Source organism: Monodon monoceros, unplaced genomic scaffold (assembly GCF_005190385.1).
Source record: "Monodon monoceros isolate NGI ecotype Baffin Bay Population unplaced genomic scaffold, NGI_Narwhal_1 Super_Scaffold_11, whole genome shotgun sequence".
Lineage (NCBI taxonomy): Eukaryota > Metazoa > Chordata > Mammalia > Artiodactyla > Monodontidae > Monodon > Monodon monoceros.
The window spans coordinates 3,113,226-3,128,759 of NW_021703767.1; the positions used below are offsets into that span (position 1 = coordinate 3,113,226).

The 15,534-nt window shown below is 59.0% G+C and overlaps 1 protein-coding gene across 1 annotated transcript in view; it reads right to left on the reverse strand.

Moving 5' to 3' along the window:
- PDE9A (phosphodiesterase 9A) overlaps window positions 1-13,432 on the reverse strand; it is a 100,679-nt gene extending 87,247 nt beyond the window's left edge. The window contains exon 1 of the mRNA XM_029215497.1: window positions 13,322-13,432. Within this exon, the coding sequence (XP_029071330.1) occupies window positions 13,322-13,390 (69 nt within the window). The 5' untranslated portion in view covers window positions 13,391-13,432. The remainder of the gene's footprint in view (window positions 1-13,321) is intronic.
- Window positions 13,433-15,534: the final 2,102 nt, after the last annotated feature.

A 15,534-nucleotide genomic window follows, 5' to 3' on the forward strand; every position in this document is an offset into this window, starting at 1 on the left:
AGAGAGAGATTGGAAGATGCTGGCCTTGAGGACTCGAGGGATGAGGCCGCAAGCCAAGATACGCTGGCAGCCGCAGAAGGCCGAAGAGGCAGGGACGGATTCTCCCCCAGGGCCTCTGCCAACACCTTGATTCCGACCCCCGTCATACTGATTTAGAACTTTTGGCCTCCGGAACAGTGAAAGAATACATTTCTGTTTTCAGTCACGCTGCTCATGGCTGATTTGTTACAGGAGTCCCAGGGAGCTAACAAACCCTTGGCCTCCATTCTGAGAAGCCTGGGATCTTTTATTGCAGGTGATGGGAGTCCTTGAAGCTGCATGAGGCACGGAGTGTCTGTAGGATTGGGACCAAACTGCAGGACGGGGCCAGGGAAGCACGGGTTAGAGGGCGGAGACACTGGAAGCTTGGGAGCGGGTCAAAGGCTGTGATTCAGCCCCTAAGAGCTGCCTTGGGCCTGGGGGACGGTGAGGCTGGGAGGCTGCAGGGAAAGAGCCCGGGAACTGTCCAGTCGTGGGAACTGCCCTGGATGTGTGCACGTTCACCGGCAGGACGCGGCCACCCAGACTCTGTAACCCCCACTTGCTCAGGCTCTGGGCTGCCCTGAGCCTCAGCGGGATTTCGGGGCCCATTTCCCCGCTCGAGTCTGCGGGAGCCTCCACCCTGACTGAACCCATCTGTCACAGCTGATCCACTCACGGCTCTTGTCATCTTTCAGGGTTGCTTTGTTTCTGTTTTTTCTCGCTTCTGGTGTCTGAGGCCAAGCTCCATTGTTAGAAATAATGGCTCCCAGGGGACTGAAAATGCACAAAGCGAGGAGCCGGAAGAACAAGAAATGTGCTGAGGCGGAGCTCGACTCGGAGGGCTGCTTGAAGCTAGGATGTGGCTGAGGGCGTCTGTCTGCTTCAGATTTGCTTTACTTCTTGAGATCTAACCCCAGTAAGAGGCAGCTCGTGGCCCACGAGCCTTGCACTTCCCCTCGATGGGCCCTCGTCCTGCTACCCTGCCCGCGGCTCTGCTGCATCAGGACTCCGGGTGTGGTCCCGGGAGACCCATCCTGGGGTCAGGGCTCCTGGGTGCCCCGGCTGGGAGGGGGCAGGAGGAGAGGACCTGGCGCCGAAGCCCCTTGGGGTCCACCCGTGGGGAGCCTTCCCCCAACATGCAGTCCCTCTGGCCCTGTTTCAAGGCAGAATGTGGGTGTGGCGGGGATCGGGGGAGGGTGAAAAGCCAAGATGTAGAAGAAACCGCGGGAAAGCGAGACCTGTGACCAGGAGGCGGGAAGGGCCCCTCTCTCCAGCTCAGGCCAGAGAGCTCGGCTGTCCTGCGAAGCAAGCGTCCACGTCCCACTGCCATTCCCAGTGGGAATGAACAGGGAATCCGAGGGTTCTAGGGAAGCTGCGCCTTTCAGCCCTTTCCAGAGAATGATCAAGGCTTTCCGGGGAGGGCTGTGTTTGGAGAAAGTCTTTAAAGAGGTAATGAAGTTAAAATGAGGCAACTGTATGAGTTTTCTGGGGCTCCCGGAATGAAGTGTCACAAACGGGCAGCTTAAAACCACAGAAGTTTATGCAGGCCGGGAGTCTGCAGTCAAGGCAATGGCGGGTTTGGGTCCTTCCGAAGGCTCTCAGGGAGCGTCCGTCCTCGTCTCTCTCAAGCTCTGGTGGCGACCAGCAACCCCTGGGGCTCCCTGGCTTGTGGACACATGACCCCAGTCTCCACCTCCGCCTTCTGTTCTCTGTACGTGCACATTTATTTCCCTCTTCTTAAAGGACACAGTCACGTGGGATAAAGGCCCCTCCTCAACCAGCATGACCTCATCTCACCTTGGTTACATCTGCAAAGACCCTATTTCCAAACACAGTCCCATTCACAGGTACTGGGGGTTAGGACGTGGGCATATCTTTTGGGGGCGACACAATTCACCCCAAACGGTGGGGACCCACGGGAACAAAGACAGGACGAGGTGACAACGCAGGCAGGCGGGAACCTGCCAGAGGCACCTGGGGCCGTCACGCGGGCGCCCTGGCGAACAGTGGTGTGTGCACTGAGATGGGAGCTGGGGAGAAAGTCCAGTGAGCTGAGCTGGTCGTGGGACGCGGGGGAGCTGAGAGGCTTCCATCTGCAGTGGGGGCAGCCTTCCTTCCTTCCTCCCTCCCTCCATCGCCTCCTGTATTTCCTTTTCTTTTTATCACTTGAAATTTCATTAGAAAAATTGAGCACAGTTTTCCTGCCAGAAAAGAAATGTCCCTGGGCATGGGTGACGCTGGGGGCCCTGAGCGGGTCCAAGCCCCACCGTCCTGCGTCTTATCCAGGCGGAGGCTGGCGTCCACCACCGGGAGAAAACCCCCACGGGCATCCTCTACGGCTGCTACAAGTGCCTCCGGAGATCGGGGTTTCTGCTCAGTGCGGCTGCACTTTCGGGGGTGCTCGTCCCCGATGTAACGTCAGCCGGGCACAGTGTCTCCTGGGCCACGCCGAGACGCCCACTGTCCCACATCGCGTGGCACCCGTGCCACCCAGAGTGTGGAGGCCGTGTCACCCGTGCAGCCTCTTCGCTGAACCAAACAATCCCCCTGGGGCTCACTAGTTTTAGTTTGATGCCTGGGGCTCACAGCGGTTGGCCGAAAGCCACTAAACCCTGGCTTTTTCTTCCAGAAGCCAAGCCTGGCACGTCCAACGGGGGTGGGTGGGAGCTGGAGGCTTCGAGGGGGCCCTGTGGTGTCTGGACCCAACCTGCATCCGCTGGGGGTTGCCTGAGCTGTCTCTCTGGAGCATGTGGGGAGGGGTCACCACAGGGCCGCAGACCGAGTCAGAAACCCCAGACGTAGAGGGGGCCCCGCTGCTCCAGCACCAGTGCCCAAGAGGCCCAGAGTCCCCCATCCCTGGAGAGGCCCTGGGCTTCAGGGAAAGGCCTGGGAGGGGAGATGCCGTGCACAGGACGAGTCGGAAAAAATAGGGTGCAGGGCTTGGCATATGCTGTCACATTCCGGGGGGGAAATATGGGGTGCAGGGAGAGGGGAGCAGGTGGAGGACCCAGCCACGTCCGCCGGTGCACGCAGCCCGCACCCTCCAGGCTCACTCACGGGAACCCTGAGAATCGGGCCCTGATGATCAGGCTTAACATCTTGGGTGCCCAGGACCGGCCGCCGAGTCTGACTCTGAGAAGGGCTGCCCTAACCCTCTGCCCACCCACCTCAGCACCCTCCATCACCCAGGCATCACCTGCACGGGAGTGTCCTCTCTGTCCCTGAGGCTGGGACCCGTCTCATCCACCTCTTCTGCCTGGTGCCAGCAGCACTGCTTCAAGAAATACTCCCGGAGAAAACTCACTGCTCCTACACGTGCCCATTTATAACTCTGCCACAGGAAGTCCCTCTCCGACCCTCACCCCTTGGAATATTCTGGGCCGTCTTTGCCAGGAGGGCACAGGTGCCATCTCCCATCTCTGCTCTTTGGGGCTCAGCCTTCAAAACACCCCCCGCAAAATGGGTCTCAAATACACGCTGGACCACCGCTGCACGTCCTGCTGGCTCCAGGGGGCATCTTAAGCCATCTCTGAGTCACGTGTTCCACTGCTTCTCGTGTTTGCTCTTTTTCTGTTATTAATAGTGATGGTAAGACATCTGAGGCTTACATAAGAAGCTTCATTGAGAGATCTCAGGGTATGTGTGACCATGAATTTTGAGCCTTTAAGCACTGCCCACATCTTGACTCTTCCCCCTGTGAAGCTTATATAACACAACTCTGAGCGCAGACACTTTGGGGGCTGCTCCCCGAAGTGCTCTGGAACCGGTGCGCATGGCAGACGGGCTCCAGACGAGCCGCCAGCCACGCCCGGCTGCTTCTGCCGGCAGTCAGCCTTTACGTAACAAGGAACGATGCTCTGGGTTAGCTGTTCTTGCAAATGGGAATCGCAGGTGGAGAGATTACTGAAGATCTCTAGATGATCATGTCAAATGCACTGCCTCTTTTTCTGTTAGTTGTAAGGCTATAAATGTAAAAACAAAAAAATCCCCAAGGCAGAAGCTGTGGGGATAAAGCCAGCCTGAATCACTGGGTCTGCTAACCGTTCTGCTTACAGAATGAATCAATGCACCTTGCAGCTGGCCTCGGGGATGCCTGACCCCACCTGGACAGCACCCTGGTTCCCGGAGCCTGCAGCTGGGTGGTGGTGACCGCAGGGCGGTGGCCGCTTTTCCTTGCGGCCGTGTTCCCTCTCGGCTAAACCGAGGAGGGTCTGCCTGTGACAGATCGCCCAGGGCCGAGCAGCTCTCCCAGGCTGCACACGGGGGCTGGGGGAGCACAGCCGGCATCCAAGGGACAGAGACAGCAGAGCGCTCCTGGGGCCGCAGGGGAAAGCGACCAGCCGAGCACTCTCCAAGCACTGCTCGTTTCCACAGCAAAGGCTGATTTCGCCTGTAAAATTATTGTTAAGTGCTTGTGGGTACCGCTACCATCCCCTCCAGCAAAACAAACGACCCAGAAGCCTGGAAACCCTAATGCAGCTGGAGAGCACGCGGGCATGCAGGCTGCCCCACGTCACGATCGGGACTGCTGGTCCCAGTGCATCCAAGCCGAGAGCCTGCACTGGGTGGTCACGTCCCCTTCCCCTGCCTTCCCTTCTCACCGCTGTCCTGATGGAGCGCCACCTCCGAAACAGTCGGAGGAGAAATGAAAGGCATTTGCGGTCTTTTCTTTGCTGGGAAGAGAGGTTTGGGGGCCGACCTGGGGAACACAGTCACCAGGTATCACAGAGCTGGATACACCCGAGGGGCTGGGCCGGCCCCCTCATTCCACAGAGCACTCCTGGACACACGGCCCTGTGCCTGGAACGATGGCACGACACACAGGGCCACACGTCTCGGGAAGGTTCCCCCAGCCAGACACGGAGATCCGGCGGCTTGAATCCATGACATGCATAAATAATAAACAAGTAAAAATAACACGACCTTCCTAAACATACACTACATGCCACCCCGTTTCAGCACACATGCTTGAACTTAATCACAGCGGCCCTGTGAAGTGGACGCTGGCTTCCCCCCACCTCACAGACGGAGACACCGAGGCATGTAACTTGCCCGCACGCTCCCGGGTGCAAACGCAGACGAACCCACCCCAGAATCGGTGCTCTCGACCGTGATGTCATGTTGCTGGTAAACGGACTGAGTGTAATTGAATCTGAAAAGCATCTGTCTTCCCTGAACAGTTGACTCCCGTCCCCGCCTGTAACATTTCACTTCATAGACCACACCGCACACAACCGCCCTGGATGAGCACGATCAGGACCAGGAAACGGGGGAGGGCTTTGGGAACACAAAGTTTTCCAGAAGACACAATAATTCACTATTGAAACAGACCTACGCTTTGCAAACTGAGGTGATAAGAGTGGAGATGATTCAGGTTTAAAAGATAGCAGGCAAATTCATTGACGAATAAATGGAATGTGGTCCATCCGCACATTGCAATCTTATTCAGCCTTAAAGAGGAAGGACGTTCTGGCATCTGCTACAACAAGGATGAACCCTGAGGACAATAGGCTCAGTGGAATAAGCCAGTCGCAAAAAGACAAATCCTGTACGATCCCACCTATAGGAGGTCCCTAGAGGACTCAGATTCACAGAGACAGAAAGTAGGGTGGTGGCTGCCGGGTGGCTGGGGAGGGGGCACGGGGAGTCAGTGTTTAGTGGGGACAGAGTTTCAGTTGGGAAAATGAGAAAGTTCTGGAGATGGATGGTGGTGACGGCTGCACAACGATGTGAACGTATCAGTGCCACTAACTGTACACCGAAAATGGCGAGGCGGTAAAATTTTATGCTATGTGTATTTTACTACGATTTTTTTTTTTTTTTTAATGCGGTACGCGGGCCTCTCACTGTTGTGGCCTCTCCTGTTGCGGAGCACAGGCTCCGGACGCGCAGGCCCAGCCGCTCCGCGGCATGTGGGATCTTCCCGGACCGGGGCACGAACCTGGGTCCCCTGCATCGGCAGGCGGACTCTCAACCACTGCGCCACCAGGGAAGCCCTTTACTACGATTTTTAAAAATTAAAAAAAATGTTAGGCAGGGCATCGAAAGCCAACTGAACAGAACGTTCTAGCTCTTCTTTAATTGTGTCAAGACCGAGTTTTCAGAGGTGCTGTGAGTTTCTGTTCAGGCGAAAGTCCCCATCGGGCGATCAGCTTTGGGAATTGAGAAGGAGATGTGGTACCTGGTGGGGTGATGGGGTGGCGGACAGGTAGGCAGGCCTGCGGCCAAGGCAAATAACCACACCACCGACTGCAGAGGTTATGTTTTTGAGACTGAAAACGCTTGGTGCCATTTCCAAGGCAACTGAATGCCCTGTACAGTGACCCACAGCACGGCTGTAAACCCGGTGCCCAGGGAGAGACGGGTGCACTTTTTATACTCTCACGGCTGGATCTTTAAGCGTGCACTACCTTAGAATACTTTTTTCTCAAAAAGATTCAGAACCCTGGAAATGCAAACACTTAACCACAAAAGTGGGAGGAATTAGCCCGATGAGCTGAGCAAGAGGCTATGGCTCCATCTCTACGTCTTTCAAGCTGGGCGGCTGACATGCCTCCTGCACCGGCCGCGAGCCGTCCTCCAGGCTGGAGGCCATCCTCTGCCACACCTGGGCGGGGGCTGCCGGGGCCCCCCTCCCGTCTCATGGCCTGTCCGGCCGAAGGGGAGGGGATGGGAGCATGGAGGAATCCTTCACTGGGGCAGGGCTGGGCTGCAGCTCTCTTGACATGGACACCTGAGGGCCCTCTGTGTCCTCTGGGGACCCTCTCAGCCCTTCTTGCCAAAGACCTCCCCCAGTCCCCAGGAGTGCAGCCTGCCACCTGCAAACCGCAAACCCAGGACAGGGGAGTGGGGCCCCAGCCTGCAGTGACCCAAGGCTACCTGTCCGCCCAAGCCCCTGCTGCCCACTGCCGGGCTTGTGTCGGGGTCCCCGAGGCTGGCACAGGGCTCAGCATCCCAGCTGAGCATGCAAATGAGGTTCCCAGAAGCTGTCTGACGGGGCGCCCTGCCCGTGCTTTTCTTCCCTGACACTCAGAGCCGTACTCTGCACGTTTCTGAGGCCAAGCAGCCGCTCGGCCCACAAGGGCCTCTGGTGAGGCCACCGGCCCTCTCGTTCAGGGCAAGAGATTTGCCTCTGCCGGGTCGGAGAGGGAGGTGCCCTGGGCAGTGGGCCGGGGTCTCGGGGCCTTGGCACTGCCCCCATCTTTGTGGTTGTCTGTCACAGTGGGCTGGCTTACAGATATGAAACCGGGGACACCAAGGCACTGCCAAGGCTTCTTCCAGAGTCTCCGAGTGGACAGGGCAGAGGGATGGGGCCGGGGGACAGGACGTGTTTACTGAGCCTCCCCGGGTGGCCGGCTCCGCCCTGGGCTCTGTACGAGTGCTATCTAGCGCCAGCCGCATCACCCCGTGTGGGGCGTCAGCACTGCACCCACCTCACCGAGGAGAAGGTGACCTTTCCATGGCAGAGCCGGGCACTGAGAGGCTGTCTGTCCAGCACCACGGCCTCTGCCCCTCCCCGTGACCACCGAGAGCAGCTCCGCCCCCCCTGCGCTTAGCCGGCAAGGTCTCCATGTTATTATCCGTCAACCCTGATGAATGACATTAGTGAGGTTCGGGCCTCCAGGCAACCCCGTGCTGGGGCGTCCGGATGTCAGAAAGTGTCTGGTTTAAGAGGTTTTCCGACCGTAGCTAGTGGGAAGGAGGGGGTCCAGCAGCCTCCTGCGCTCTCCACGACCTCGGGCTAAAATTTGAGAGACTGAGTTTCCAAGAGATCTTATTTGGAAGCACCTGAAACGGCATCTCAGGAGTCAGGCTGACTTACTTTAGTGGCTGATCTACTTGTTGAAAAAGAGACTGAAAATGGAGACATCAATGTTCACAGCCCAGCTCTGGCGCAGCTGCAGACAGAGGGTCATCACAGGCGAGGGGCTGGGTCTTCTCCCCTTCACGACCAGCCCTATACCTCCATTTGCACTGGGATCCCTGAAAGGGTATGGAATGACCCCCTTTCTCCAACTTCCCTTGGTTGCAATTAGCTTGTCAGCATTTCAATATCTTTTTAAAGCTCTTACATTATGAACATTAAAAGGAGGATAAACGACTTTGCTGGGACTGTGGAGGGCAGTCCACCGGGCAGTGATGTGGGGAGAGGACAGCAGCGCAGAAGCCCAGAGGACCCGCTGGGTCTGCCTGGCCAGGGAGTGCATCCCTGTACAGGCGGGCATAGACCCTTCCGGTCGGCAGGCCAGGGATGTTCTGAGCGTGGGGCAAAGCAGGGGCACACGTCTGCGGGCAAAAGGGAATCTCCACTAGGCTTCACCAGGCAGCCAGCCAGACATTCCAGGAGGGGAAAGACATTCCATGAGCCAGGGAGGGACTCCAGGCCCCGCCATGCGGACCGCGCTGGACCAGACGGGGGCAGGTGCGCCCTGCAACAAACAGGCTGAAGACGAAGACGAGCAGCCAGCTTGAAGCGCTGGCTCGTGTCCGTGCCAGAGGCAGTGGAGGCTGCTGTCCTCAGAGGGCGCAGAGCCAGAGCAGGGCAGGGGGGCACAGGGAGACTGCGGCAGAGCGGGCGGAGCGGGACTCCCAGCGCAGGGAGGAGGGCGGGCCTGAGCTCCGGGGGAACCTTTGGGGAAGGGATGGCAGGCCCGGCCCCGCAGCTCCACGGGGGCTGAGTGCCGGCTTCACGGCCTGGGGTCCCAGGTGTCAACAGGGCCAGGCTGGGGGGAGGGCAGCAGGGTGGAGAGAAGGCCCGGCGGACGGGGGCTTAGCCCCAGCGGGGAAGGGGGTACAGTCACAGGGTGGGGAGAACCAATCACAACAAGGCGTTGGAACTGGGAACAGCCTTCTCTTGACGTTTTAACTTTCCGATGCTCTAACTGCTCTTCCTTTTGGATTTTTCTCATTTGTTCCATTGTTTTAGAGCAGAAACAACTTAGTAGAACTCAAGTGGCTGATCGCCCATTAAGACCTGAGTTCCAGCTGCAGAGCGAGGCGGGAACAAGGACGTGGCAACTCACAGAGGCCGAGGGTGGTCCCAGCAGAGCCAGGTGGCCCCCCTGACAAGGGGCTGTCCCCCAGGGGGCCGCTAGACCAGGGTGATGCACCAACAGGCGGGCCCTTTCAACGGCACTTATCATGGTCTCCAGGATGGTCAGTCTTGCCCAGATGAGGCCTCTCACCAAACCCAAGCCCAAGGCCAGGTCCGGGGGTCCCACAAAGGCCTCAGTCTGCCTCATGCAGGAGGTGGGCAGACCCACGCCCAGACGTGCCACCAGGCAGGACCCCTCAAGCTCCCTGATGCCAAGGGCATTGTCCCGTCATGCCCTGGGCAACCCTGCTGAGCTCATCCTTGTTCCGGACACGGGTGGGAGAAAGGAGCAGGTTCTGAGGTCAGGGGAAGCTGCAGAGAGAAACAGCAAGCCCTCTGGGTAGGGACAGGACGCATCTGCTCCTAGAGCAGAGTCCTCAGAGCTGCAGTGCTGGCTCTCCGGGCTTGGGGGCTCCCACTCCCTCCTCCTTCACCTGAGGCCAGGAGGAGCCAGGTCCCACCCGCCCCCCTGGCAGGTGGAGGCGCAGGCGATGGGGACAGGTGTGCAGAGGTGTTGCTGGCCGCGTGAGGCCGCAGCCCTGGCCATACGGCAGTTCCCGGCCTGGGTCCTCCTGAGGCCACCCAGTCTGCGAGAAGGGCTCCTTCCCCACAACGCCAGTCTTCTCTGAGGAAGGAAACCTCTTCATTGGGCCCCATGTACGGCCGGCATCACAGCCCCTTCCCGCCAGCCGAATCCCGCGGTGTCCTGCCCGTCACCAGGCACCCTGCAACAGCGGCAGCTTACTACCTGTCCCTCCCGGGGGAAGCAGGGGCCAGAGGGGCCATGGCTCGGGGGGACTCACGAAGCTGGATCCCGGCTCTCAGCACATAGCAGCTGCTCAGTAAACTCGTCTGGATAACTAAGCTATTTGCCCTGTCCGCTTGGACTCCTACAGCAAGCAGAACAACAGCATCCCCGCGTGACAGCGGAGAAATCCACGGCACAGAGAGGTTGGGTAACTAACCCGAGGCCGTGGGGGCGGTAGTGGAGGCGCTTAGGACAGGACCGCCGTCTGGCTCCTGCCATGGCTGCCAGCCACCTGGGATGCTGCTTCTGTGTAGACCCAGGAAGGACCCAGACCCGGGAAGATAAGCCACGTCTGCCCTCTGAGCCTCCTCTGCACAGCCTCTGCAGGAGAATCTGGCGGATGGAACACGGATCCCTCAAGTGGACCCCAGATCCCCGTGGCGGCCTCCCGCTGGATACCTGAGCAGGTGAAGTGACCGTGTGTGCTGGAGTCTCCTTCACACCAAGGAAGCAGTGAACCAGCCTCCCGAGGGCCACCGCGGTTTCTCTAGGAACCTGGAACACCTACGGTACGATCACTACGGTACGTCCTCAGATGGGGACGGTGGCTGGCTGTCCCTACAGACAACGTTACGTCTGCACCCCAAGCTTTGCTGGAGCAGACACCATCTGCAGAAGCCACTGTTCTTTTTTTTTTTTTTTTTGCGGTATGCAGGTCTCTCACTGCTGTGGCCTCTCCCGTTGCGGAGCACAGGCTCTGGACGCGCAGGCTCAGCGGCCATGGCTCACGGGCCCAGCCGCTCTGCGGCATGTGGGATCTTCCCGGACCGGGGCACGAACCCGTGTCCCCTGCATCGGCAGGCAGACTCTCAACCACTGCGCCACCAGGGAAGCCCCAGAAGCCACTGTTCTGCCTGTTATCTTCTTCTTCCCCACTGGGGCCCTCTCTGGGGGGAGCGTGGAAGGACCAGGAGCCGGGGCACTGGACAGACAGGGAGCAGAAACAACGTGGGGGCCGCAGGAGGGACGATGGGCACACAGAACGGCACACGCGTCAGAAGCGGTACCTGCCTCATCCCCTGACTCCGACTCCGCGGGGCTCTCCCCTCAAGAGTGACCTTTCCCGGAAAGGAGGTGGGATGGGGATAAAAGGGAGAGAGAACACGACTGCATGCTGGGAACTTTAGGAATTAATCCAGTGCCTGGGACTTTAAGAAAAGAAACCCCAGCCGCTGGAAGCATTGCTGTAGGAGCTCTCAACCCAAGATTAAAGTCCCAACATTGCTGCTGGGTGTCGAGCGTGAGGTGAGCGCGGGGTTATGAATTTCTAGCACATGCCTGGAAACCCAAATGATCCGGTTCTCCCCCAGGGCTAAAGGTGCAGCCAGGAGCCCCCAACAGGGCTGGCAACAAAGGCAGAGGGCGCACAGCAAGGTCAAGAAGCACTGACACAGATGGCAGAGGTCTGAGGACCACGGTCTGCCTCCCCTCTTTTGTATTAGTTAAAGGGCACGGACGAAACAGAGAGAGAGCATCGCGCCCGCTGTGTTCCAGAGTGTTCCAGGCACTCTGTCTACATGGCCTCCTTCACTGCACACGAGAGTCTGTGAAGCGGGTGTTTTTGTTCCACTTTACTGACCAGGAGGCCAGCTCAGAAGAGCCAAGGGTTAGATGCCCAGGATCACAGAAATTGGTGGAACCAACACTCAACATCAGATCTGGCACCCCCTGAGCGCAGGTGCCCGCGGTCTCCCAGGGCCACCTGCAGGGCTGCTTTCGTGGAGGTCACCCAAACCTCGAGCATCTCAGCCGCAAAATGCCCACAGTGACAGCTGAGCTGAGCCCGCCACTCACCTTCACCTCCCTCTGGACCCTCTCTTCCACTTTTCACCCACATCCCACTGAATTTCTCCGGGAAAGCTTTGGGAAGTTCTTGGGAAGGAGCTGTCACTTCTGATGGTGACAGCATCTCATCTCACCTCTTTCCAAAGATAAAAAGGGCCAATCTTTGATAATTCTCCTCTGCTGGGGTAGAAAAAGCGTGTGTGCTTGTGTACATGTGTGCGTGCGTGCGTGTGTGCTTGTGTGTGTTTGCATGTGGTGCGTGCACATATTTTTATGTGCATGCTGTGTGTGAATGCATGTGCACACGAGTGTGCCCAGGTGTGTGCATGTGTGTCCATGCTGGGGCAGGGAAGTACTCAGCGGAGGGCCCTTTCTTCCTTTGGGGAGGCTGTTAAATTCCTGTGCAGTCACAGGTGCCCAGCCCTGGAAGTCAGGGGACCTGGGGGGAGTACTGCATCAGGTCATCACCTGCCCTGTGCTGATGAAGTAAGAGCGGGTGGGCCACCTGCCCTTGTTTCAGCTGCTTCCTGCTCGCCGTTATGTGGTTCCAATGAAGCGGGCTATAGTGGGAGAAGGGGAGCCCGTACTTCTCCTTTCCTGGGATCAAGCAGGGGATGGGCTGAGGGTGAGGCAGTTAGCAGAGGCTTGTGTGAGAACCGGAGACACCCGAGCCCCCGAGGCTACTCCGTGCCTGGCTGGGGCATCTCCCCCTGCTTCCCAGCTCTGGGTGCGCCACCTTGAGAAGAGCAAAGTGAGCCGCGGCAGCTGCAGGGTTTCCCTGAAACATCCAGCTGAGATTTCGGAGCGTTTCCCTCACTGGGGCCTTCCCTGTCCCCCGCGCCCAGGACCTTAGGGGGAGCTTGGAGAAGCCCGCTCCAAGCCAGCTTTCTAATCGTCCCTCTCTGCCAGTGAGAAGCAGGAGAGATGCTCTGAATGTAAAGCTGGTCCAGAGGGTCACCCAGTCTCTCTGCAGGCCCAGGAGGTAGAGCAGCCCCGGGGTCACCCCCTGGCGGTCAGAGCCGGCCACCTGCTGGGATGGGTAACTGAAGGAGGTGGGGGGATGAGCAGTCCCTGCTGAGCCAGCCTCTACCAACACCCCTCCGCCCAACCTGCTCCCTGCTGGCCGGGAAGCAGTGCCCGGTCCCCACAGGGGCTGCGAGCTCCAGGCAGCCTCCCTGTCTGAGGACTCTGCCCGGCAGGTCTGCCCACCGGTTCCCGGGGTGAGTGTTCCACCGGAAGTAAAAGGCTTAACGGACCAGCCTCTGAACGGAGGAACTCAGCCTAATCAGATCTGTTACAAAGAAAGCTCTGCCCACGAAATGGAAAAAAATCCCCCCTTGCAGTCGCGCCTCTCCACGGGGCCGCGCGTGGGGACACCTGCCCCGCAGAGCCCCACCAACCCCCGGCCCGAGTTGTCGAGGGCCGCAGCAGGCTCCACGGATGCCGGTTCGCTCGACCGCCGTCCCCTCCCCCGCCGGCGCCCCCTGGCCGGCCCCCACCCGCCTCCGGGACCCCGCGCTGTCACCGGGGAGGGGCCGCCGCCGGGCTGGCACCGCAGGGGGCGCGCCTTGAGGGCGCCCGCGCCGGGCTGGGAAGCTTGGGGAGGGGGCTACCTTCTGAATGCGTCCATCGATGTCCAAATAGATGGCCTTGGGCCGGTAGCTGGAGGAGCCCGTTCCCATCTTGACGAGCGCTGCACTTGGACTTTTTACTGTACTTTCTCGACGCCAGCCGCCGCGGGGAGGGCGGGGAGTGGGAGGAGGGGGCGGGTGGCGGGAGGACGCGGGGACCAGCCAACCAGCGCGCCGCTGCGGCCCGTGCCGCCGGCTCGGCCCCTCCTCTCCCCGCCCCCTCCTCCTCTCCCCCACTCCGCCTTCCTCCCTCCTTCCTCTTCCCTCCCCGTTTCTCCTCTCTCCCTTATCTTCACTCCCTTTTCTTCCCCTCCCACATTAAGGCACACCCCCTCATCTTGCCTTTGAGTCCAGCCGCCTTGGGGACAGGGCCAAGCAGCCTGTCTCCAAGTGCCCTCTGGACAGGTGCTCATAGCGAGCGACCCCCTCTGGCTGCAGGGGACTGGTCACCTCCGCAGGCGGCCGGTGGCCAGTCGGGACTCCTTCGCCGCAGGTCATTAGCAAGCGCCCGGCGGGCACGGGGCCGTAAGCTATTTGTGGTCGCGACCTAAACCCAAGCACCGCTTAGCGCTAGGAGAATCCCCCTGGGTTCCTGTTCTCCCCGCTGTGAGTGCCGTTCTCATTAATTTCAACAGGAGATGGGAAAAGTTTCTTCTCCATGGACCTCCTTCCCCTAAGTTTTCTGCACATCCTCGAGAGTGAAAGCTTTTTCCAGCTGCACCCAGAGCTGAAATGGCAATTTTATTTCTGTCCTTCACGCAGCCAGAGCGAGGATTACCCGGCCACCAGTTATTTGCTGGTTTCAGCACTGTTCTGGTTCCAACCCCCCCCCCCCTTGTTAATTGCCACAGGGAGTGTGGGAAAAAAGGGAGGGATTGCAGGCAGCTCTTGACCTGCAGGTCACAGCGGGGGCTGCCTTTGCAGCTCCCCAGCTCTCTCAGGGGGCGGGAACAAGTTTTGGGAGGGCGGTGATGCTGAATGGCTCTCAGTGCCTGTTGCTTTTGGAAGCTGGTGTCGAAACCAGACAGAGAATGCACTTATTGTTTCGTTCTAAGAGAATTCCAAGCCACTGCTTTTCATCTGTTGAATGTCTGGGGCTTGCTTACTGAGACAGTGGCTGGAGCGCACAGGCTTCCTCCTCCCTGCCGGTCCGCCCAGGCTCGGCTGACCACGGCCACGGCCAATGGTCTTTGCTTTTCCTTCCCTGGCCATCTGGCCTCCACCTGGTGGATAGTCACGGGCTTTCCAGACTCCTCCCAGCTGCCTGGAGAGTTGGCCAGGCTGGAGCCCTGGGGAGCGTGGGGTCATCAACTTTGGGTGAAGTGGTCCTCCTCAGCCTTTGGACGGTCCAGCACGTGTCGCTTCACGTCCCCTGCCTGCTCTGGGGTGGGGGTGGGGGGCCGATTGGTTTTGCTCTTGCGTCCAGCGCAGTGACGGGACCGCGTCAGAGCCTGGGCACCACGAGATTTGCTTTACACGTGGCTGGAGGCGAGAAGAGGCACCAGGAGGCCTTTGGGGTGGAGGGTCAACCCTGCTGGGTGGGCCCAGTTGGCCACTTGACTCACAGTTGTGAAAATGTATCGGCAGAAAATTGGAAGGAGCACTGTCATTACAGCTCAATTTTGTTGTCGAACGTTCCGACGTTCTTTGGGCTCATCTGGTGACCAGTCTGCAGAGCTATCGTGCTGCCTGGCGTGGAAACCTCACCGCCCGGCAGATGGCTCATTAGCTTGGTACTTGTTTATTCTCTGTGTCTTGTTGTCATCTGACCCTGCTCTCTCAGACCATCTCCTTCGGGCGCCCAAATACCGAATGCAGCTCTTCAGGGCCATTTACCACCGATCAGAGGGTGAGTTTCTGTGACGGTGCATTCCGTACCACTGTGTGTTGGGGGTGGCCCTTACGCTGTCTGGCTCATTCTGCATTCAGAATAATAATCGCCCCGTAAGTATTTGACCAGCTAGGCTGCTGTCCAGTTACTCCATCCCTGAGCCGGCAGACCCTGCCTCTACCCCGCCCCCAGGAGCCGAGGTTGCATCCTTCATCAGAGCCGCCCTTGCTGTGTGTCGGTGCTGTTCTAGGCCCCGGGGAATCAAGTGGAGAATAAACAGAAATCCCTGGTCTGGAGGAGCCGGGATTTTAGTGGGAAACAGATGAGATGGTGTAAATAAATGCAACATGTAGCATGTTGGATA